The following is a 25,463-nucleotide window of genomic DNA, read 5'->3' as shown; positions in this document are numbered from 1 at the left end:
TAACATGACATGCCTGACCCAGCTGGGTTGATCAGCATGTACAGGCTGACACCCTCATATGCCAGGAATCAGTTCATTAAGGTAACAATAAAATGCAGTCAGACACAAGCACACAGTTAAACAGAATACCTCTGAACCTGGCTGGGTGTCCAGCTGACACCCTCATGGGCCAGCATTCAGTTCATTAGGGCATGTTTGAGCCAAACTGGGTCAATCAGCCTGTACAAGCTGATTCCCTTATGTGTCTCAGACTCAGCATGTCCCAAGCTTTTGCCCTAACTGTCCTAGTAGTGGTAGCCTCTTGATGAGCGGACACCACAGTATTTCTGGGCTTCACAAGGATCTTTGGCTTAGGTAAAAGAAGTGATGTTACAGAGCAAGTGGGGAAGGAGAAGTAGAGAAGGAAAAAATACACACAGTTACCACCAGTTTGACTATAAAAGTTATTTATTGCTAGGTATATGAAATTTATAATGGTAAACAAACAAAACAATTACAATATTATTCTGGTTTAATTGAGTATTTGCAGAAACCTATCTCAAGCTTAACTAATACAATTTAGGTTCAAAGCTATGCCTAGAGAGAAAAAGATGTTTTTGAGTTAGCAGGGCCAGAAGAGATATGTCCTAGGGTACTGAAAAAATTGGCTGAGGTAATTTCAGAGCCATTGACTATACTCTTCAAGAACTCGTGGAGGTCAGGCGAGATCCCAGATGAATGGAAATGGGCAAATATTGGAAAAGGGCCCATCTATATGAAAGGGAAGAAGGCAGATCCAGGCAATTATAGATCAGGGGTTTATCTTCAGGGGTTTGTCCTGCATCCAATATTGTTCACCATCTTCATTAATGATTTGGACAGTGGAATTGAGTGCATGATTAGCAAAACGGCAAATGACACAAAGTGGGGTGGAGTTGCAGGCACTCCGAAAGCTAGGGATAGGATCCAGAATGACCAAGATAAGCTAGAAAAATGGTCCAAAATCAATCAGATGACATACAACAGAAACAAGTTTCAAGTCCTGCACCTAGGAAGGAATAATGTATAAATACTGGCTGTAGAATGGTTGACTAGGCTGCTGTGCAGTAGAGAAGGACCGGGGGTTACAGTGAGTAGACCTTATGCTGAATATGAACCAACAGTATATATGAACCAACAGTATGCTCTTGTTGCAAAATAAAAATAAAAAGCCAGCAATATACCGGGTTGTATCATCAGGAATGTCTCACAAATGAAGGGAAGTTATTTTTGTGCTCTATGTCAGCATTGGTGAGGTCTCACCTGCAGTACTGTGTCCTGCTTTGGGTCCCACAATTCAAGAAAAAAGTGGGCAGATTGGAAAGAGTCTAATGGCGAGTGACAAGACTGATTTGAGGCTTGGGAAACATGACTTATGAGTCTGAAAGACCTAGGACTGTTTAGTTTGGAGAAGAGAAAAGTGAGGTTAGACAGACAGTTGTTGGGGATGGTTTCGGCAGGGATAATGCCTTGAGCAGAGGGCTGGACTAGATGACCTTATGAGGGCTCTTCCACCCCTACTCTCCTATGATCCTAATGTAAATTGAACAAAATCAATGTAAACTAACAAGCACAGATGTGTTGCTTGTTTAGACCAAAATGGACTGCTTAAAATATTCAGCTTGCTAGCAAAACAGGAGCGGCTAGCAGGGGGATTTCTGAGGGACACAGGAACTTTTTCTGTATCTCTTTCATAACTGATAAGGAATAATCAAAGGTGGAGAGCTTCTGTGACTGGCAAAGGAAGTGCCATGTTCTGTTCCCTTTTGAAGACAGAAACTTCCTGTGGATGATGCGAAAATTGATGGCTGTACTGGAGGAAATGTTCAAGGTGTAGAAAGCAAGGCTTTTCAGTGATGTCATTTATTGGACCAACTATGCAGTTGGGAAAATTATTAGGTAAGTTTTGGGGCACCATGTGCCCTTTTCGGATCTAAAAGAAGAGCCCAAACACTTGTCTAATATTTCTAGTTCTTAAAAAGATATCACAAAACTCATTGCTTCTTGCATATTTCCTGGACCATCGTGGCTACAACAACACTCCAACTATAATAAGTTCTGGGAACACAGCTAATAAACTTGCATAGCAGAAAGTCCAGGGCAGCCAGATTTGGCAACATTACAACATATCTTTCCAAATTGGTATCAAGGGAACAGGAAAGAACAGAAAACATGACAGAGATTGTCTTTTTGTGATCAAGTAAGAAAAGCAAGAGTGAATCCAGAGGGAGTGCAGTGGCACATTTGCCCCCCTACCCCTTTCAGATTGGATCACATTGCAGGAGCCTCCAGGGATATATTTTTTAAAGTCCCCACAGCCAGTGAGAATCCCTCCCCATCTTTGCCCTCCATGCTCAGAAGAATGTCCCTTCCCCTCTGTTTCCCTCTTACCACCTTCTGCTGCTGCTGCTTTTTCTGCTGTCTAGGATGCAGAAGCTTCAGAGCCGCTTGTGCCCACTGTGGTTGGGCTGCACAGGGGCTGGGCTGGGCTGGGCTGGGCTGGGCTGGGTAGGGCTTGTCTGGGACAGTGGCAGCAACACTGGCAGCAGCACCAGTGAGGCTGAGGGGTTTCCCCTGCCCACTCTTGCTGGGAAGGGGGGAGACACCAAACAGGATAAGGGAATCCACCACCCCCTCCATTGCTTCTGCCACTGTCCTATCACGCTCCCAACTGAGCCTTGTCCTTGTGCACCCAGTTGGAGTGGGTAGAAGCAGCTTTGAAGTTTCCCCTGAGCCCAGGACAGGGAGGAATATAGCAGTAAAAGGCTGGGTGAGGGAGTGGGACAGGCTGGGGAGGGGACATGACTGGCTGGTGGGAAAAGGGGGTGGAATTCTTACCTGCTTTCTAGACTTTTAAAAGTTCCCCCGCAGCAGTGGGTGGAGGAGAGAGGCTGGGAGTGATGTCTGCAGCCCTCCCTGCAGCCCAGGTTGCTGCTCCCCCATCCTCCTTTGCCAAATCCTGGATCTATCTCTGAAGAAAAGAGAAGTAGGAGGTATTAAATATAATCAGAAGCAGTCTGTGCTTTCCTAGAGAAATAGGACCAAGAGGAACTCAATACTTGTAGAAAGAGGTATCCACTTCTGTTTAGGAACTAGATACAGTAGCTGCAAACAGCGTGTTGGCACATTCAGATGGAGGGAAGGAGCAGGGATCTCCATGAGATATCCACCTGAGCAGCTACATAAGGACAGATTCTCAGTTCAAGCACTGGTGATTGGCAGGCACACCTGAAAAAAAGCCATAGACCATCTAATAAAGGTGGCCAGTTATTCTTTGGAATTTGATGTTAAGCCTAGTTGTTCATTATTTTTATCAGTCCAATGTCTTTATCACTGATCTGGGAGAAAATATGATCAAAATCATTGCTGGTAAAATTTGTAGTTGATGCAAGAATTTGTGGAGTGGTAAAGACGGATTTTGCTTGCTTGGTAAAGTTGGCTTATTTGGGACACTTGTGAACAAAGAATGTACATCCCATTAGTATGATGAGGCACTACATTCTGGAAAGCAGTTGCCCTAAAAATGAGAGAGAGTCAATTGAACGTTGGCTTCTACTGTGATGTTGTAGCCAAGAGGCAGACATTATTTTTGGATGTATAAACTAGGGAGTATCAGTAAGGGGGTGGCAGTAACCCTATATCTGCCATTAATAAAACTATTATTGGGATACTGTACATACTTTGAAAAGGATTTTGAAATCTTGAAGAGGTTCAGAAAATAACTTTAGGTAAGATTTGAGGTCAGTGTAACAGACTGTCTTATAGACTAAGGAAACTCAATATATTTAGTTTATCCCCTTCTGGCCTTAAAGTCCATGGAATTTTTTAAAGCTGGGGCCAGAATTATTTCCTGAGTTAAAGAACTTGAGAATTAATTCCTGTACTTTGCTCTCCTTTTTCTGGGTCTACAGGGCACTTGGGGATTTCCCTCCAGGTACTCTTTCCCTTCTGTTCTTTCTACAAGAGGAAGAATAGAGTGGAACTGAAACTGTAAAGAAAACACTGAAGAAAGACTTCTGTCTACAGGGCCACTATGCCTTGAAGTTAGGCAATGTAGCTGCCCTAGAAATAGGCCAGAACACCACTCTTAGGAACCATGTCTTGGGTGTGCTTATTGCTGCGTGCTCAGGGCAGCTGAGAGCCAGCTGCATTGCTTCATTTCCACATTCTGTGTACCTAGAACAGGGAGCAGTGGGCAGGGCATGGTCCATGGCAGTTCATACCAGGGTAGGATCTAGGATCCTTTAGTCAGATCAGGGTGCTAGATGGCTTGTCCCATTGAAGTAAACAGCTTTACCTGCATAAATTGTAAGTACCAACTTTTGTTTAGTTCATTACAAAGCATTTCTGTCCTTTAACTCTTTTGCCTTCCATGCTGTAGACAAGCAAGTTTTTACGTGAAAAGAGGACCCATCAGGATAGGCCGTATTTACAAAAAGGCTATCTACAGGCAGTTCACAGATGGTACTTACACACAGGAGATCCCCAAAGCTTCCTGGCTGGGGTTCCTTGGCCCAGTCTTGAAGGCTGAAGAAGAGGATATCTTTATTGTCCATTTAAAGAACTTTGGTTCACGTCCATATTCCATGCATCCACATGGTGTCTTCTATGACAAAGAGTCTGAAGGTAAGAAACAGTTATAGCCATTTTTTTTCTCTTTCATAATGCTCTTTTCCTCTTCCCAACCCTTCCTTTGGTTTAGCGACTACAGTAAGGAAAGGCCTTGGCCAAGGGTCATGGAAGTCAGTGCGGTGATGTTTACTGACCTCAAAGAATTTTTGGTTAGCCCCTAGTAAAATTTTCAGGAGCAACTGAGGACTATTTATTATGTTGTTCACTTTTCATGGAAATACAGCCTTGTTCTTCCTTTCATTTCTGGTTTTCTTCTTCAGTCAAAAATCTGAGAAGGGCAAAATTCACCTCTGGCGTATGTGGGAAGTCACCATTCCAGCAGGCTGCTTTCTGTACGAGCAAAATTTCTAGGAGTAAATGATTATGCTTGTGTTGCTCGTTATGAGGCTTTTCCAGAACTGACTTAATGTTGTGCTGTGGAAGCACGCAGCCACATACATCCAACCCTAATACCTAAGAAAAAATTAACATGCACTGTGCGCATTGCCTCCCATAGTCATCAATGCTTTCAATGATTTTTAAGACTCTCTTGGAAAATTACAGTAGTTAAGGCCCATCTTGGACTGTGCTAGGAAGCACTGCCTTGAAGACATGCCCACCTTCTCTCTGTGTACCCGAAGTGCTGAACAACTGTAATGTAGCTTCGGTAAGCTCTGGGCATGCCCGGTGCTGCTCTACTAAGCATGTTCAAGACTGAGAGCGTTACATGCTCGAAAAGTAACCATCTGACATTTCCTCAGCACTTGGCCCATGCCATGTGGGTGATGCATGTTTACTTGGCTGTGTCCCTTAGCACCACATTGGTGGACATGTTCCTATTAACTAGTCTGACTTCCTGTATAGCACACCCAGAAATTTCAACTTGTAGTTGCCTTGCCATGTCTCCCTTAAAGGAAGCACTGTTTGCTTTCTCTGGGCCCTAGTAGTCAACCCGGCACCTTTATTTTATGTGTCAATATTTTTGCTTTCATTAGCGTGTGGGAATTCAGGGCTGCCTGTGCTAGTCTTGTTATTCAGTGGAAGATTGGGGGTTTCATCCCAAGATTTTAGTCATTTAATTTAACTGCTTAAAGGAGTGTGTGTTGTGAGCCAGACTTTTAGCTGTGCGTATCTCCACTGATTTCAGGATAGTTATGACAGTGAAGGAAAGAAAGACAGTTGAAGAGGTAGGCCCCTGAAACAGATTGATGGTTGAAATTTTTTAACCTTTTTCATAAGCTCCAGTAGAGATGTGATTTTTCCAACCTCCAGCTTTGGAATTGTTGGAATTATAAACTCAGTTCTGGACCTTTGGCAAATGTCCCTGTTCTCCATAGCAAATTAAACTAAGCCATTTCAGGGAACTCATGCACATTTTTCTAATGGCTGCAGGCACAGCTACTAGCATGTATGAAAGCCGGGAGCGTTCCTCTGCTTTATCAGTTTTTTGTATTCTTCTTTTATCCCCTAATCTTTTACTTTCATCTGTAGAGGAAACCTCTCAAAATTAGACTGGGTAATTACAACAGCATTACTAGCCCATGACTGCAGCATCTTTTCAGAACTGTTATTTGTCTTTGTGTTTAACAATTGTAAGTTATTTTTCAGAAACATCATAAACAGAAAGAATGATGAATGTGTGTAAGAAAAGCAGATTGTCCAGGAGCTAAAAACTGCCGTTTCCTTTTCCCTGTTAGGAGCTCTCTACCCGGATGGAACAGGTGGCAAAAGCAAAGAGGATGATTTCGTCGTGCCTGGTAGAAATTACACATATACGTGGCGAGTGAAGAACAATTATGCCCCCACCTCAGCAGACCCAGCATGCTTGACATGGATTTATCATTCTCACATTGATACACCTAGAGATATCAGCACTGGTTTAATTGGGCCGCTGCTGATTTGTAAAAAAGGTACTGAGTTAAAAACACTGATAACACCCATCTACTGGAGTTGGCTTTTCAGGAGTCATTTGTGTTTGCAGATGTAAATGCTATGATTCAGATTGTGTCACTCCTTAGCAAGGGAAAGTACACAGCAGGGACACCCCAGGGTCGTTCCATGGTGAGGGCTGGGGCTCAGAGACAATCCCTTTTACTCTGAAGGAAAGTAATTTGCAGTCAGCCTGTACTTCAGCTAGACACTTGTCTCAGTGTGTGCAGAGGCTGTTGGATGATAAGTGGGCTTGACATGAAAAAAGAACAAAAAATAGTAATAAAAATGCTGTCCCATCCACAGAGTTCTATCAGGTCTATACATGGACCTGGATCATGGTGGCTCTGTGGAGACACAACATGTGATTGTGTCATGGAAGACTGTCAGACATGGGGGCTGAGGTTAAGGTTGGTCAGGGAGATTTAACATTGGCTCTCACATTCTTGAGTGCTTTAGTTTGAAACCTTAGTGTTCATCTTATCCAGGTTTAAGTGGAATATGTATTTATATGGGAAAGGTAGTTGATCTTCAGTGCATGGGAAGGTATTGTGCATCTGGGGTAATGATAGGGCCCATGTCTTTTGCATTCCTGCTTCTCAGGCAAGTCTGTATTTTCTGAGAGAGAGGGGGTCTTCACCATGGAAAAAAATCTAATCTGGCTTCACAACTAAGCTTGCATTGTTGGAATATTTTAGACTTATTCTGCAAAGGAGATTTTTGGGATCTTCCAGTCCTCTTACATATATGAAGCTAAATTAACATCCCTAAATGTAATTCAAATAATTGGATTACATTAGGTTTCTAAATGTTATGTAGCTTAGCAATGTATTTCATAAATACATTCTAACTCACTGCAAGGGGGTACACTTTTAAATGCAGTTACCTGAAGGAATGCTGGTTTTCTCTGCTAAAAAAATCCCCAACTTTCAGCTTTAAAAAAGTAACCCAAAAATCCACATTTTTCCGTGATTAAAATGAAACACCACTAATATGCAGATATATATATTAGTGGTGAGCTATATATATATATCAGTGGTGTTTCATTTTAATCACGGAAAAATGTGGATTTTGGGTTACTTTTTTAAAACCGAAAATTGGGGATTTTTTGAAATCAGAGAAAACCAGCATCCCTGTTTATCTGTGATTTTACTTTTTTTACCCTTTCCTCTTTGTTTGCTGTTTAGGAACATTAGATGACTCCACAATGCAAAGGACTGATGCTTCTAAAACCTTTGCCTTGATGTTTAGTGCTGTAGATGAAAATCTCAGCTGGTACCTTGATGAGAATATAAACACATTCTGTTTGGAGCCAACCATGGTTGATAAAGAGGATGAAGGATTCATACACAGCAACAAAATGCATGGTGAGGAACCACTGCCTAATGAACCCTGTTATGCAATACCATATTTACTTAAATATAAAAGGAGCTTTTCCCCCCATTCAGCACAAGGGGGAAACCTCTCATCTTAGAACCGAGTACAGGCCAGGCAAGCAGATGCTGCCGCTCACGTGGCCAGTAAGGGGTGTGGGGAAGGGGTTTGTGGTGTAGGAGGAGCATGGGGAAAGGGCTGTGGGGGGATTACAGGGGAAATGATGCTCAGAGTAAAGGGGCACATGGAAAAGGACATGTGGAGCACAAGAAAATGGCACAAGAGAAGAGAGGCAGCATGTGCACCTTCCCCATGCTCCCCCTGTGCAGGGAAAGGGTGAGCGGTGTGTGTGGGTGGGGAGAAGGGGACCACACACACAGAAAGGGTATGCAGTGCAGAAGGGGAGTGTGAGGATAGGGATCTGCAGAGCAGGGAAAACATGGGGAAGGGATGTGCAATGCAGGGGGAGCTCAGGGGAAAGGTCATAAAATACATGGGAAAGCATGGGGGAAGAGGTTGGGGGGCAAAGGCGAAGGGACACATGGAATGAGAGAAGTGCAGAGAAGGGGCACAGGGAAAGAGACACGTAGGGCAGAGGGGGAGTGGAGCACAAAGTAAGAGAAGCTCAGGGAAGGTGTCCATGGAAGGTGCAAGAAGGGCACAGGAAAAGAGGCACACAGCAGGAGAAGGGGCAAGAAAAGAGGAGGGGGAGCTGTTGCAGCTCCAGCTCTGGTCCCAGCTGGGCAGAGGCTGAAGCTGGAGCTGCTACTACTGCCTGGCCCGGCTGGTGCTCCATCCCTCACAGCTGCAAAGGTAAGGAAGAGAGAGGCAAATGGTGGGAGAGAGAAGGCACTTAGGGGGATGAGCAGTACAGGGAGGGGCAAGTGAAAAATGGGGGGACCACAGGTGTGGGGCAGGCTTCCTGCCCCTTCCAGTTTTTGCTTTCCCTTCTACTGCCACAGGGAAAGCACTGGTGGGCAGGGTCAACGTAAGAGATTGTATACATGCTAAACTAAAACAAATGTATAATTTTACATGCATACAATCTAGTAATTGGGGGGTCCTCTTAAATTCAGGGTCATCTTAAATGTGAATAAATATGGTAGTAAGTCGGTTGCTTTCGTTTTAGTAGACCGGTTTTCCTGTTATATCTGACCGCGGTCAGATACACCTGTTATATCTTCTTTCTTTGTCACTTGGCAAGCAATGACAGCAAGAGTACTAATCCATTGACTTTATGGAGAGCCTCCCACCAGATTTAAAAATGGCACGATGGGAAGCAAACAGGATTTGAAGGAAGGAGGTCTGGCTTCTAGGCCTTGCTCTGCCATTGCCCTTGTGTTTGGTTTAAGGCAGGTTATGTAATCCATTTTGCCTTAGTTTCCTAAGAAGCACAGTGAAAGTGACCCTTTGGAAAGCATTTCAACAGGCACAACTAAAAACACTTTAAGAAATGGAAAGTAGCTGCAGCTCTCAAAGGGCTTTGGACCAGCTGTAGTAACCTGGCGTGCTGTCAGTGAAGCTAGAGCAGTTTGCACTGGTTTAAATTAGAGCCGGATTTGCCAAGGTATGTAGACTCCTAACTCCCATTGATTTCAACTGGAATTAGGGGCCTAAATACTTTGAAAAATGTGGGCCTTGGTTTCATAGCTCCCTGCAATGTGATTAAGTGGTATTAGTGCCCGTCTGCAGTTGGGGAAACTGAAGCAGAGAGAGATTAACATAATAATTTTCAAATCTGGGTATGTAAAATCAGACACCTAAATCCAAATTAAAACTTCTACATAAAAGGCCTGAGTTTCAGAAGTGCTGAGTGGCCACAGATCCCATTTATTTCAAAACCAGGCTATTTGTTTTTGTGGCCTACATTTAGACGTCAATAAAACCTTGACTTTGCCAAGATTACTCAGGAAGTCTGTCGCAAAGCTAAATGTAGCATTCAGGACACTTGCTTTCCAGACCTGTGACTTAACTATAAAGCCCTTCTTCCTCCTTCTGACCTACTGTTATTGAGGCAGTATTTGCACGCTGCTCCTCTTCTTCAGCAGCCACTCAGCCTTTCAGTACTGCTCTTCAGCATCAAGTGATACACTAGTGCCTTTCTCAGATTCAGAGCCAGCATGGGCAGTGTGAGCATTTCTCCTGAGCAGGACCCATTGTATTATTTACAGTAGAGTCAATAGAAGGTCGTCTCCTGAAGACATTTACTGCAGAGTAGATTATTAGCTTCATAGTAAATGTCACCATCTATGCATGTGCCCCTATTAGGCTGGAGTAAACGAATTCAATCTGCAACATAGTAGTACTATCTGCATAGTAGTACTAGTAATACAAGTGCTATCCTGCTGTAGAGTTTTTTTACTTCACAGCAGCACATGTGTAGATGCTGTCCCAGCTGCCTTGGGCACAAGTGTGCTTCAGTGCAGGAGCTGCCTGCCAGTTAGCCCCATACTGGAGCACTCTCATGCCCCAGTGAGCCTCTCTTTGGCACGTTGAGCTGGGGTCCCCCAGCCAGCTGGGATCCCCCTGCTAGCCAGGGCTGCTCCGACCTGGCTCAGCGTACTGTGGTTCTGGGCATACATTCAAATGGCATGCCTGGTAGCAATAAACTCTGGAGCATCACATTAATTACATGTGTCGATACGCCCTAGCACTCTCATTTCTCTCCTGTCTCACAGACTTTTTTTTGCTTTTTCTTGTTTCCTTTTTAGCTATCAATGGTTACATTTTTGGAAATCTCCCCATCTTGGAGATGTGTGCTGGTGAATCTGTGTCCTGGCATTTGTTTGGAATGGGTAACGAGATAGATATGCACTCTACCTATTTCTTTGGCCACACTGTCACTAGCAGAGGCCACAGGTCAGATGTCATCCACCTGTTTCCAGCTACCTTCATAACTGCAGAAATGATTGCGGGGAACGTTGGAAAGTGGCTGTTAGCCTGTCAAGTAAATGACCATTTGCAAGGTATAGTGATGCCAAGCTACAAAAATCCTTCCAGATACAAAACTAATGATTCTATAGTGTGTGTGTTAGACCAAAAAAGGAAATTAAGGGGCATGTCTAACATGAGGGACAGGGCTGGGTCCTACACTTGTCCATAAATTAATATCTCTGAATTGTTTCATCAAATAAATCTCATGCATATGACTAGCCATCGACAAAAATATATTGGGACAAATCATCAGCTAGTATAAATGACTTCAGTGTGCCACTTGTGTACATGAAGATAATTCATACAAGAATGGGTTGGCAGCCCTAACACAGCACTTCTCATATATATGAAACATATAAAATATAATAGTTGCTTTTAGCGAGTATCAAATTCTGGGTCAGGCCATTTGTAGGCCCTGTTCTTTAAGACATAGTCTTTTTCAAACTTAAATGAATCACATAATTTTAAACATTCCATGCTTTTTTTTTTAAGAAAACCTGATAAAAAGGTGCCCTGTTCTCAGGCCAGTATAAGATCCTTGCAAGCTAAAACTTTGCAGATGTTATGTTGCACAATCAAGGAACTGTGCCAGTATTATATGGTAGACAGGCGCTTCTCCAAATAAGCTGGACTCTAACATTTTGGTCCAGAGGCTCTAATTGACTTCAGTGGTCTTTGGAAAAGGCAGTAAGGGTTTGAACACCTCATATGAGATACTAACCATCCTTTCCACTCTGCTGAAGCTGAAGTACTGCCTGTCTTTTCAGAAAGTGCTCAGCCTCTCAGTGGATAAGGCTCCAAAGGCATTTTTATATGTGCTTTGGGATGCAGCGCTGGGCACTTTAATTAGTAAGCTGCAGTAATTAAGAGCACCCATGCATCACGTATATCAGTGTCCCCATACTGAAAAATTGCAGTGGGGTGCTTTGAACTAAAGATCATCAATCGTGTTTTATTTCAAAGTGCCCCTCCACTATGTTTTCAGCATGGGGATGCACAGGGACACTGATACATGTGATGCGGAAGGCTGCTGGAGTGCCATTCTCCAGCAGACTCAATTAAATGAGTCTGCTCTGACACGTTGTAGGAGCCCTAAGGGTCCAGTTTTGCCACCTGTATTGATATGAAGCACTAGCTGCCTCCACACTAGTCCCACTGATTTCAACAATATTGCTTTATACAGTAGTAGTATGCTCCCCTCAAGAAGTAAGCATGGCAGGGTCTGGCCCCAAGTGAGCTGACGGACTCTTTAAATATAGAGATTTGCCCAAACAATCCAAGCTAGTTCTCCCAATCCCTATAGTTCATTTCCTTAAACCAAAACAAATGTATGTTAATTTTATTCCAAAGAGACTACTGAAATTTTGAACTTTGCATTGGCATAAGAGTTATTTGTGGGCTTTGTCTTCCCTTCAGCTGGCATGGAGGGTCTGTATAATGTTCAGACCTGCAATAAAAATATTTCCCAGCCTTCACTGAGTGGTAGGGAAAGAAGATACTTTATTGCTGCTGAAGAAGTGCTCTGGGATTATGGACCTGAAGGCTATGACAAGTTCACCGGGCAGGGTTTAAATGCCACTGGCAGGTAGGGTTCCCATGATTTCATTCAACTTTTTGATTTCGAGATTAGACATGAGATTTTTTCACAGACATGTAGCAAATGTAGATGCTGGATTCTCATTCATTTTAATGAATCTCTCAGGCAATTTTGAAAAACCTGATGCCAAAATGGTGATATCATTTTTTTTCTGTGGATGATTATGATTATTGGTATAATGATATTGCCCACATTCCTTGATCAGGATCAGTGCCCCACTGTGGTTAGTGCTATGTAAATGCCTACACCTGTGATGCTCAGCCAGTGACAGGAAACCTTGGGGTGCCACAACCTCTTTTAGAGGGGGCCATGAGATGTGAGGAGATAAGTGCAGACTGAGGCTTGTCTCTGCCTGGCCACTGCCCTGCCCCCACTGCCCAGCCCCTCTGCAAGAAGGCAAGTACTGTAATACAGTAGTTTTTGAAATGGGGTGCTGCTTAATTCACAAAAGTTATGGAGGGATGCTTTGAATCAAACAAGGGGTACCTTGAGTCTAAAAAGGTTGAGAACCACTGAGTTACACTGACATGAGTCCTGGCCTTAGAACATAATCAAATATACCAGAGTGAGTAGAAATTTGTGAACTCATTTTGCTAGATGTGTAACATGTAAAATACATACCTCTTTATGGCAAATGCTATGTACATATCTCCCTTGTGCTGCAAAAGTCTACTATACAAACTAGTTATCAGGGTTGCTTTATCCAACCTTAAAATAGTAAGTAGCTGAAATATAGTAGGTGTTTCTTAGCCTGCAGAAGTTAATGAAGTTATCTGCCCATTACAGGTAAAAATCAAGTACCAGTACCTAATCTAATCTGGATTTTGCCCATATTTGAAAGGGCACCTCTTATCTAAAAAGTGACTTTTCCAACAGTGCTGTTCCTCTGCAGTACAATGAAGCAGCAGTTCATTAGACACTGTGGGTGCCTCTAGACATGTGGGGACACTGGTCTGACATGCTGTAATTACAGTGCATCAGAGCAGACTCTATTAATTGAGTCTGCTGGAGCGTGCTAATTAGCATGCTCCAGCAGCCTTCATGTCTGATGTATTCACCACCTCCATGCTTCAAAGTGGTGGCAGGGATACTTTAGCTAAAGTTCATCCAATTAGCTTTACTTAAAGCACCCCTGCCGCCATTTTGAAGCGCAAGATGCTGAATACCCAAGACTCTGCAGGTGCTTTAATTAAAGTGCTCCCTCCCCCCACCCCCAGAGCACATGTAAAGACACTCCTTGATTCTTTAATGTTAGGTGTATTAGTAATGCTCTAGGTAGATAGGTAAATAAAAACTCAATACCATCCCTCCTCTTTCAGCATCTTCACTTGTGTATTCCTTTGATAGGTTTCTTACAATCTCTGCATAAACTTCCTTTCTTTTCTTGATGCTTCTTCAAGTTGGCTTCTTATCCTTTCTGAATCCTTAAACAACCTTTACTTCCTCTTAAATTTCAAAAAAAATATATTCTGTCACCTTTTTCCTTGGTCTCTTTGCAGTTTTTCATAGTGTTAATCAATCATGTACTGTACCTTGGCATGCTGTCCTCTGATTTTTAAGAATTATTATACTTCCACATTCCAAAATCTATAGGGGGTCTTTATATGTGCTCCGGGGTGGGAGTGCTTTAATTAAAGTGACTACAAGAGCCACTCTAATAAAAGCCCCCTCAGTGTCACATGTATTCAGGGTCCCATGCTTGAAAATGGCAGTGGGGCTGCTTTAACTATAGTTTATTCGACAAGCTTTAGTTAAAGTGCCCCTGCCGCCATTTTGAAGCACAGGACTGCCGAACACATGTGATGCAGAGGCTGCTGGAGTGTGCTAATTAGCATGCTGTAGCAGACTGAGTTAATACTCAGACTCAGAGTCTGCTCCAATGTGTGCTAGTTAGAACGTGTCAGAGCAGGCGTCTTGCTCATGTATTGGTGACCTGAATTGGATGACTGCCCAGTGGCTTATTTTTGAAATGTATAAATGGCCACGGTGAAAGGTTTCAGAAAAGTCAAACCTGTAGGAAACCAACTTGTAGGACAAAAAGGTGGATTTGGATCTGCAGTGCCATTCTGGTTTCTATAATGAACATTTCCATTGAGTAATTTTTGGTCAGACTCCACAAAGTCAACATGTACCATGGATCCAGGGTATTGCCCTACCAGATTAGACCCATATTCCACCAAGTCTTATATCCTGTTTCTTCCTAGAGAAGGATTTTGCCCTAAATGAATGAAGTGTTCTGAATGAATATTGTCTGTGGAATAATTCTGATGTGTTAATTTCTAGCAACTCTGCAACATTCTTTACACGAGGAGAGGACAGGATAGGAGGGAAGTACTGGAAAGTTCACTATGTAGAATATGCTGATGCTGCGTTTACCAGAAGGAAGAACTTGACTGAAGTTACAAAGCACCTTGGAATACTTGGTACAGTAAATGTTGGTGCCATCTACTGCAGTGACAGAATTTTTGCAACTGGGTACTGGGATAGCAGTTCTTTTTAGGGGAAATATTTCCTAATGCTCCATTCCTTTTTTTCTCTTCAAGGTCCAGTTATCAAAGCTGAAGTGGGAGATACGGTATTAGTTACTTTTGCCAACAAAGCTGACAAGAACTATAGCATTATGGCCCATGGCGTGAGCTACAACAAGCTATCAGAGGGTGTGGCCTACTTAGATGGTAAATTTTTAGCTGTAACGCTGACAAGGATCAAGGATTGCTCTTTTGCCAGCAGGTTTACATGCAGCTCATATATTCTAAAATAACTTTGTCTATGTCAAAGTTGGGGGTGGGGGGCTGCACTTCAAGAGCCGTTGTAATTAAAGTGCCTGGAGCATCTCACACATCAGCGTCATGGCGCTTAAAAATGGCAGCGGGAGCACTTTAACTAAAGCTTGTTCAACAAGCTTTATTTAAAGCACCCCTGCCACCATTTTTAAGCATGGGGACACTGATACACAAGATGCTGGAGTGCAGTAATTATCCCACTCCAGCAGACTCGATTAATTAACTGTAATTACAGCATGTCGGAGTATCCTTCATGCATAGCAATAAACTCCAGTGCATATTGTGCTGGAGTTTATTGCTTCTGGGTACTGTGTTTACACATGCACCCAGGACCGCAGCAGCCCTGGCTGGGAGAGGCCCTGGGCATCAGCCTGCCTGCCTGGGTCTGCTCTGACCTGGCTCAATGTGCTGTAGAGGGTTTAGCTGGGTCACGAGGGTGCTCCAGTGGGGGGGCTAACCAGCAGGCAGCCCCTGCACTGAAGCACCCTGGTGCCCCAGCCAGCCATATCAGTGCCTACACAGGTGCTGCAGAGTAAAAAAACTCCACAGCAGGATGGTACTTGTATTTACCGGTAGTACCTTGCTGCAGAGTTCATTAGTTTCCCGTGGCGTAATAAAGCCACACATGTTCATGCAAGACATTTACTGTGGAGCTATTTAGGCAACTCTGCAGTAAACATCTTGTGTAAACATGCCCACTCAGGAATAGTCTCCATTTGCACCAGAGTAACCAAGATGAGTATCTGGCACCATATGTTCATTGGGTCTCTTGAATCTTTGGGAACAATTGTTAATACACTAGGCTGTGATCTGAGCCACTTCATTTCTGGTTCTCAATTCTAGCTGTGGCATTAGCATTGTGTCTATGTTGTAATCACAATGGCATATTGTGGTGCATTTAGAGCACTGGCCAGCCCTGGAGATACCTTCGCCTGATGAACCTGGAATGTGAAATAGCAACAATTGTTATATTTTGTAAATATTGACATGAAATATTGCACATTTATAGGATGGGTTTAAATGTTTTTTCTTCTTAATCTGATCATATTTTTTATTAGTTTTTGTAATATGTTTTGTCTCATTTAAATTGCTAAAGAGAAAGACAAGTAAGTCTCTTGATGCCTGTGCTTATTTGCTTGGATTGTGCTGTTTGCACTCAGAACACATACCCAGGACCCATTCCTAGTAAAGATAAATGTTTTTGGCAGAGCCAAAAAGAAATAATTATCAGGGTCAGATTTGTTGGGGGTTATTAAGCAGCCACAACTCCAGTAAGGAAACTTAAGTGGGAGCTATGTGTGCCCAGCATACTGGCAAGTCATAAGGGCTGCACAGGATTTGAGCTTCTTTGATTTGAAGGGAGAACCTGTCCTTAGAAACTGATGACTCTATCTGACCTGCAATTATTGCTTATTTTCTGGGAACTGTTTTACAAGTGCAGTTTTGGGGCTTGATTTTACTTGTTTTGTATTTTAAGGCTATCAGAAGCTGGGAGCCCATGTCAAACCAGGCGAAACCTTCACATACGAATGGAGAGTGCCTGAAACCATAGGCCCAACAGCTAGCGATCCACCATGCCTGACCTACCTGTACTACTCAGGAACTGATTCAGTCCGGGACACCAGCTCTGGCCTTGTGGGGCCTTTGCTAGTTTGTAGGAAGAACACTTTGAATCATGATGGAACACAGGTGCTGACTCTGACATTTGTATGGACTAAATATGTGTGGGAAGTATCTTTGTGGAGTTTCACATGCAGATTTGACTTGCTCAGTGCAGGCCCTTTTGATAAAGGTAATAATATTCTATCCCTCAGGGTGTAAGCTGATCCTTGAAGGTCAGGAAGAGGCCATTAGTGCCTCCCCGGGGAGCACTACCCAGAATGCTAAGTTTATTTCTGTTTGTTTTTAATATGTACCATGAAGCATAGCAATTGCTTATGCTGGTTTCTTTCTTATGCAGTGGAACTGACTCAGACTATGAAGGTCAGTGCTGGGAATGATCTTCCCCAGGCTAAGGGACCGGTGTATCTGGACCTAATATTGATGCTGGGTTCTGATGCCAATTACTTATTCAGATTTGTATCTGAATATCATTTAAGGTCCAAATCAGGAACTTTGGGTCTTGCTTGCTGTAAGGAGATTAATAATGTAACTCAGGTCTCATGGTGATGGGACTAGAGTAGAATATGATCCTCAGTCTGGGGTCATGAGTATGGCTCAAAGAATCATGACCTCTTCTTTTTCCTTTGGGAGGACTTTTTTCTCTTTGTGACATAAGGTACTAGTTGGAAGAAGGTCAAAAAACGCTGCTAATGAGTGTTTATTTTCCCACTGCAAAGTCTGGGAGAAAAGGAAAAATGTGAAAAATGTTTTACATTTGTAATTGTGTGGGCACCTTCTGTGTTAATGCCTTTGCTTCTTCCTTGACTGCAGAAAGGGATAGACAGAGAATTTTATCTGCTCTTCACTATCTTTGATGAGAATGTCAGCTGGTACCTCGACAGAAATATTGAGGTATTTACTGGGGACTCCTCAAAAGTAAACAAAGAAGATGAAGATTTCCAGGAATCCAACAAAATGCATGGTATGGAAAGATGGATGGTGCCTACAATTAAGACATTTCAGTCTTATTTAGGAAGATGAGTTGGGGGACTATCAGACATGTCCACTTTCTGTTATATTCTCTTCTGCCTTTTACAGTGCCTTCAGTGGGAGGTACTCTGGGGGTTGCAGCCTAGGGCCAAATTCTGATACCTTAACTCAGTGGAGACCAGCCTTTTTGGCAGGTATGCCACAAATTAGCCCTTCATCCTCCCTGAGTGCTGCCCTGATCCTGTTCTGTTGCCTGATCTGCACCTTTACTTTCTCTTTCCTGATCTTCTGCTCTGCTTTCTGCTTCCTGCCCTGTGTTCCCTGTCTAACCTGATGCTCTGCCTCAGTGGCATAACTAAGGTGGGTGAACGGGGCAACTGCCCTGGGAGCTGACTTGGCAGGGGTTGGGAGGGAGGACAAAAAGTACAGCTACTGCTGGCAGGCTCACAGTCACAATCATGTTGCAACTGGAAGTCACCACTGTCCCTGTGCCCTGGATGCATCCCTATGCTACTGCTCTGCTTCCTGCCTTATCTGCTGGCATTGTGTAGTACAGGGTGTAGACCTGCCCAATGTACTGCTGACAGGACACCTCACGAGACTCTACTCTGGCCTCCCAAAGAGAGGATCTCAGCCACACACTTACTTTATGGAAATAGGGGCTCTCTCCCTAGCTTGTTCCTCTGGCCTGTTGGCTAAGGGCAAGAGACACTAGGGGACATCTGAACCACAAGACCTCCAGGCTTGGGCCTGCAAATAGGATGCCTGCCATGGATTTGGGAGTATCTGAAGCCCCAGGCTGAAGAGTTTGGGATGCAGGATACTTGCTGATAGTAGCATCACATGGACTTGAATGATTGGGTTTTGCTCAGTCAACAGGATTTGGAACTGATTTGGCTAATTTCACCTGGAACACAAAATGTAATTAAAAAAAAAAATCTGCTGCCATGCTGCCTGTCTCCTCCGTAATATGCTACATGTCACACACAGAGGCTGCCTGTGCCACAGTTTTGATCACCCCTGCCTTGCCTCATGTTGAATAGTACCTCCATCCCATTGCAATGAATAGGTCTACCTACAAGTGCATCTCAGCACGAGGGAGGACCTTTGGGGTAATACACTGCATTTTATTCAAGCCTTAAGACTGTCCCCTGAGCAATTCCAGGCTCTGACAGACTTGCTATATGACCTGGGAAAAACCACTTAACCTGTTTCCTTGTCTGTTTCCTGAAAATATGTACATTAGTAAGAAGTAAATGTTGTAGTCAATCATTTCAGTTTTGTCAGTTAGGTAAGAGAAAAATGTGTGAAGTATTACATGTGCATTTCCTACCCACCTTGGTTATTAAATAATTATGCCTATTTTAACGTATTTTGTATAAATTCACAACTTGAGGTTTTAAATTGTTTCATTCTTAAAGCATGAGGTAATATCTCCTACTAATTCATAACTATGATATAGTGCCTTTCATAGAAAGATCTATTGTGTTTTACAAACTTTGAAGAGTTTAATCCCATAAACCCTCATTAAATAAAGAGGTGTTATTACTATTATTGTTATATACCATGCATAGGTTATGTGACTTGGTCAAAGTGATAAAGGATGTCTGTGTCGGCTAAGACTACAACCTTGCCCATTTACTTCCTACCTTGCAATCTTTCTTCCCAGTGTAATAGCAGCATTTTCCTCATTTTATATAGGTCTCTATTAATGGTTGGACCATTCATTAAAAAGCTTGGATGAAAGGGGGCAGTTTGGTGTTTTATAAGATGTTATCATATGACATATTATGAGATACTGTTTCACAAACAAGGAATGAAATCTAACAGCTTGGATACTTTGACAGGAGCTTATATGAATATCTGGCAAGCATTTAATTTAATTTTAAGGGCCATGCTTCAGAAACGTCCCCTTTACTAAATCAATGTGATGTGCTCAGAGTTCCTTTGTTAGACAAGCCAGTAAAATATTCGCTGAATTACAGTGCGTCCTCCTAACTGGACTGTTTTCTCCTTCTCCAGCTGTAAATGGATACTTGTTTGGTAACCTGCCAGGACTAGCAATGTGTAATGATGACAAAGTTTCTTGGCATCTGATCGCACTAGGGACCCACAGTGACATGCACGGAGTTCATTTCCAAGGCAACACCATTCATTTGAAAGGGACAACCAGGGACAGTTTGACCCTGTTTCCTCACTCGTCGTGGACAGCACTCATGCAGGCTGACCATGTGGGTATGTTTTTGAGCTCATCTCTGTATTGCTTTCTTTGCAGGGTACAAAAAGCCTGAGTAGCACATGCAGGAACATCCCTTTATACGGTTCTACTTCTGTGAAGGGGCTTTAAAGTGGTGTGAATGTAGGGGCCTTAGTGTAATTGAATTCAAGTATGCATGTACAATGAGGAGCAAAAAACATGGACGGGAATGGGACGTTCCATCAGACAGGAAGCTAGCTAGCTCTAGGATGTCATGAAATTCTTTATCATCTTAAAAAAAGGGGGGGCCCATTTTAACTAAAGTTCAAATTCCCACCCTGCAGAGACTAAGCATCATTTAAGATTTATTTTGGGAACTGAATTGAAGCATAGACCTTATACATAGTCCTTATGCTGACCTCTCTGAACGGGGCTGAATTTTACCCAATGAGCATTTTACCCAAAAGATATTCCTGTTTTTTTTAAACAGAGTTACACCACTGTGAAGGAGAGCAGCACTGGGCCACTGATACAGTTGTACAGGGTCCCAAATGAAGTCAGTGGAACTAATCACAGGATTCGATGTATGACTGTATGGTTCTCAATGTACAAATGGGAATTCAGTGAATAAAAATAGGTATACACCACATATTACCTTTGGACATTTACAAACTATGGCCTTCAACCCAGAGAATGAGCAAGGCTGAACTGTTATGTGTTGAAAGTTAAACATTTGCATATGACTCTGCAGGATTGGGGCATATGTTATCTGGTGTGTAATGATCTCAACACAAAAAATCAAAATGCGATTACCGATAGAACAGTACCCAAAAGAGAGCAAATAGCCCTGTTAGCTACCACAAGAATTTGCCTGTGCTTCAGTCTGCCCTCAGACTCTTTAAATATGACTCTTTAATTATTTCTCTTTATTATATAAGCCAGAATAAACCTTCTTAGCTGAGGGAGTAGTTTTGTACAGTAATCAGATAGCTGGCTTTGGAGATGAGCTGATCTATCTACCATGCAATTAGCTTCTTTTTTGGTGGATGTAAGATGTCTAATAGGAGGATTTCAAAGCTGTTCCCCCTGGAGTAGTATGGTATTCCTAGTGGTTCAGTGCCATTTCTTTTTTCATAAAATACCCTTCAAAGAATATAAAGCTGACGTGGAGGTGTCCTACAAGTGGCATTAGTTGCAAGCAGGCAGCGAATGTAACTTCAGGTTGTTGTGTACTGCTTTGTTAAGCAATAATGAAAACTTACTTAAAAAGCTTCATTCAATTTTAATTGGCCCTCAGCCTCTGCTGATATTGGCTTCTGTTTTAGGCATGTATCTAGTGCCAGAGCTTTATGGTGATTAGCAGATCAACAGTTCAGCTGTGAAGCTGCTGGTCAAGTAGTAAAACTAAAAAGGAGAACATAACCTCTTAGATCCACAGAGCTCAGAGTACAAATCAGTACACGTACCATATAAGCACAGTCCAGGATAGCAACTGATCTGGATCAGACAGTAAAACTGCTTCAGTACCTGCCAGAGCTTCTGAGACCACAGCCACCACTATACTAGCTCATCAAGGCAGGAACTGTCCCTGGCCACTGGTCTGAAGAGGGCCCAGCATAATGACCCCTGATCTGACTGGGACCTCTGAGAAGCACTGCAGTAAAATCAGGAGGACTTAATTTGAGAATTGGGGGTAGAGATGAGTGGAGGACAGTGGGATTTGTATTGTTCAGAGTTCTGGGAAGGAGGAGGAGGGGTAAATTATTATGTAGAAATGAGGAAACATAGAAACTTACATCAGCCTAGGCATTGGGGAGTTCTCAGGGACTGTGGAGGGGAAGGGGAAAGGAGCACAAGACTTCTGTGGATATTGATTTGTATCATGGTAATGCTGTTGGTGGGAGAGTGGTATCTGTCTTTGCGTGTATTTGGGGAGGAGATTGGATGTGCTTTTGAATGTAGGTTCTGTTATTTTATAAATTGGATTAATTAACAAATAACTTTTTTTTTTTAAATAGAAGTCAATTGAGCAACCCAGCTGTTCATCAGTGTTAGAGAGAAATGCATGGTTGGGCCTCTAATAAATAGGAGGCTGCAGCATGAAGCCAGCTCCAATGGTGGGTGCACACATGATTGACATGACTGATTCCTCATGTCTTCTTGAGAGCTTAGCAGCTCTTGCACTCAGGTTTGGGAAAAACATTGGTGGCCTCCCCATGCATATACACCTTCCCCATGCATGTACATAAGACAGGGGAGGCCTCTTGTATTCTCTTCCTCATGTATTCAGGCAAAAGCTGACCACCACTTGGCTGTAATTAGTTATACCTTTCAACACCCTTATGAGGCAGGTGAGGATTTTCATAGCCATTTATAGATGAGATAATTGAGGCACAGAGAAGTTGGATGAGTTATTCAAGGCCATTTCATCAAGTCAGGAAGAGAGTCACAATTAGCCCATCTGTCCTGGCTCTCAGTACCTTGGTCTGAATAACAGCTCATGATTTGTCATAAGGAAAAAGGTAAAGGTATGATGAAGTAAAAGCATAATTGAGATGATCACAAGTGTTCTGAGAAAATAAAAAATTAAGCCATTCAGCCCATCTTCTTGCTCCAACAAGATTGTGTATCTGTTTTATAATTGGCAAAAGGCTAATTCTTCAGAAAGGCAGATTAGTTTTTGCTCAAGGGCCCAAATTCTGGCCTGATTCACCCTTGTACAATTCTACTGTAGGTAACAGTAGAGAATCTTCTTTTAAGCATATATTTGCACCCAAATACACACTTGGTCAAAACCCATATTCACACACAGCTCTTGACTGATGTTACATTAGAACAGATCTCTGGCCAAATTCTGTTCTTAGCCACCCTGTTGTACATCTATAACAACTTCACTGATGTTTCTCAGTGCGGTATCCTGGCCTAGGTTTGCTTTGGGGACAGGCTGCTAAAGTGTAAAGCAAAGGACTTCATTTGCAATCCTTTCTTTTGATCTTTTAAATTATATAAATCCCAAGCACATTCTCTTCCAGGCACTTTTGAAGTGGTTTGCAGAACATTTGATCACTTTGTTGCTGGAATGAAACAGTTGTATGAAGTGAATAGCTGCACCAACACGGGTCACTCCAGGCAGCGCTATGCAACCATGAGGACTTTCTACATTGCTGCTGAAGAAGTAGAATGGGACTATGCATCTAATAAGAGCTGGGCACTGAGGAAACACAACATGACTGGAGAAGCAGAAAGGTATTTAAGTACAATTAACATCAAACCTCTCTATGACTGTTACATATTTGAGTGGGAAAATCTGGCAGCATTTCAGGTTTCACAAAACCTAAGTAGTGCTCTCTGGAAAGTGTGAGGTCTTTGGTACCAAAATTTATTCATCACAGGCATTTTATTTAAATGATTATTTTTTACTGAATAGGTAATTTTGGCAGTAAATGTTTCTAAAGCTACAAAGTTTCAATTGCAGAAGTTACTTCCAATGAGTTTTAGGCTCCTACACTATTTTTGAAGATGGCACTTACTTTCATTCCTAAGGCATGGCAGATACATAACTCTATAGACTATATATATATATATATATATGAGCACAAGCTTTTGTGAACCCATGTTCATTAAAATCCATTGGGCAGTTTTGAACTTAGGTATTTTGCTATGTATCTTTTGACAGTAAACTACACTACAGACTTCTGGCTCACATCCTTATGTGCTGGTTCTCTTGAGGTTTTGTGTTACTGGTAATATTTGGAACTAAGATCGCATTTTTCGGTGCCCTTTTCCCTGCTTCCTGGGGCTTTTTTGTTTGAGAAAAATATTTAACACAGAATGGAGAGTGTAACAGTGGCACCTTGTGGCCAAAAGTAACATCACTACTGTAGGCTTGTAATGATCTAGCTCTGTGGGGACTCAACATGTCACAAGGTAAGCCCTGCGTCCCCCCTGAATACCACTCCCTTCCCTTTCCCCTGCCCAATCTCTTGGTCTGCTTTCTGCTCCCATCTGATCTTTCTGCCCCCTGTCCTGTCTGCTGCTCTGTACCCCACTGTTTCCAATATCCGCTGCATGACATACATAGGCTGCCCATGTCACTTTTGGTACACATGCTGCAGGTTGGTCACTCCTGAGATAGCTCAGGGGTGTTCAACTCATCCAGTTCTGTGAGTTGGATTGCTGGTCTAAGGTCAGTCCATGGACCAGATCTGGAGCATGGTGCTGCATCATCTGCCTTGCAGGGCTGGAATTTAGCAGTGGCAGATTTAACTGTTGGGGCTCCTGGGCCATGACAGCTGCCATTTCTCCCACCTTCAAATTCCCAGCCATGTAGGCAGCTCCATGGGCCACATGACACAGTTCTGTACTCTGGATCTGGCCTGTGGGGCTCCCCAGAGGTCCAGAAATGTGGCAGTGGGATGAGCTACAGTAGTTAATGCTGCCATTGATCATCACAGTGCCAAATGGGAAGGCCCAGGGCCAGAGGACATGGACCCACAGGCCAGATTTGGCCTGTGGGACCATTTCTTCGTAACCTCTGGTCTACCTCTTTACAGTAAATGGGGGGACACATTGTTTGGATCTGTATTTTCTACAGTTTGGGAATGGGGTAGCAAGGGCACAAGCCCTGACTTTGAGTCACTCCCTTATGGGAACAGTAAGAAGTCAAAATGCTAGCCAGGAAATCTGTTTGAGATGTTCTAGTTCAACCAAACTGATGTCAGCCGTTATGGGTAGAGGTGCCTTGCTCTGTGCTGTGCTTGGGGTCAGGCTCTATGTGCAGAATGGTCCCTTTGGACCTTATAACATCTGAATTAGTTTTTAAATTAATCTTAAACTAGTTTATATAGAAAAGCAGATTCATGCATTATTCATAGTAGGAACTCAGTTCCTACTAGCAGTTGCAACCACAATTGAAGCCCCATATTGCTATGAGCTGTACCAACCACACAAAAAGAGACTGTCTTTCCTGCATAGATTGCAGTCCAAAGCCTGGATCCTGCATCTAGCACTGTACAGGCTGACCCTTCACGTGACCTTTAACTGAAGTTGTGTTGTAAAACACTGGGATGTTAAGCTCCTCCTATACGAGGGGAGAGGAGGAGGCCAGGGAGATCAGATTTTCAAAAGAGTTTATCTCCCACATTGGCATATAAATGAAGAAGTCAGATTTTTAGAGGTATGCAGTACCCATTAGCAATGTAGATGCTGTGCTTTGCTGAAAATCCAGCCACAGGATGGCAACTACACTCTCCATTCTGTAGATACCTAAACAGGGACCAGAGGCCTGCAGAAAAACACCAAAAGCCAAACAGTGAGGTTGCCAAGGTTCTCAACAATTCCAGAAGCCTATAGCAATGGTGCTCAACGTATGGCCTGTGGGCAGGATCCAGCCTTCAGAGCCATGTTATTGGCACATGGTGCTTCCTAC

At 43.0% G+C, this 25,463-nt stretch overlaps 1 protein-coding gene across 2 annotated transcripts in view; it reads left to right on the top strand.

Moving 5' to 3' along the window:
* The window catches only part of HEPHL1 (hephaestin like 1), a 58,802-nt gene that overhangs the window by 8,996 nt on the left and 24,343 nt on the right, over positions 1-25,463 (top strand). The window contains exons 2-12 of one of the 2 annotated variants that reach the window (XM_019530330.1): positions 4,400-4,644; positions 6,327-6,539; positions 7,746-7,925; positions 10,644-10,898; positions 12,283-12,451; positions 14,747-14,886; positions 15,007-15,138; positions 16,724-16,935; positions 17,680-17,830; positions 19,861-20,073; positions 23,068-23,281. In XM_019530330.1, the coding sequence (XP_019385875.1) occupies positions 4,400-4,644; positions 6,327-6,539; positions 7,746-7,925; positions 10,644-10,898; positions 12,283-12,451; positions 14,747-14,886; positions 15,007-15,138; positions 16,724-16,935; positions 17,680-17,830; positions 19,861-20,073; positions 23,068-23,281 (2,124 nt within the window). The remainder of the gene's footprint in view (positions 1-4,399; positions 4,645-6,326; positions 6,540-7,745; positions 7,926-10,643; positions 10,899-12,282; positions 12,452-14,746; positions 14,887-15,006; positions 15,139-16,723; positions 16,936-17,679; positions 17,831-19,860; positions 20,074-23,067; positions 23,282-25,463) is intronic. The other variant, XM_019530331.1, reaches the window with a different exon arrangement.

This window comes from Crocodylus porosus, unplaced genomic scaffold (assembly GCF_001723895.1).
Source record: "Crocodylus porosus isolate Cpor-Errol unplaced genomic scaffold, CroPor_comp1, whole genome shotgun sequence".
NCBI lineage: Eukaryota > Metazoa > Chordata > Crocodylia > Crocodylidae > Crocodylus > Crocodylus porosus.
This window is presented reverse-complemented; position numbering and strand designations above follow the sequence as displayed.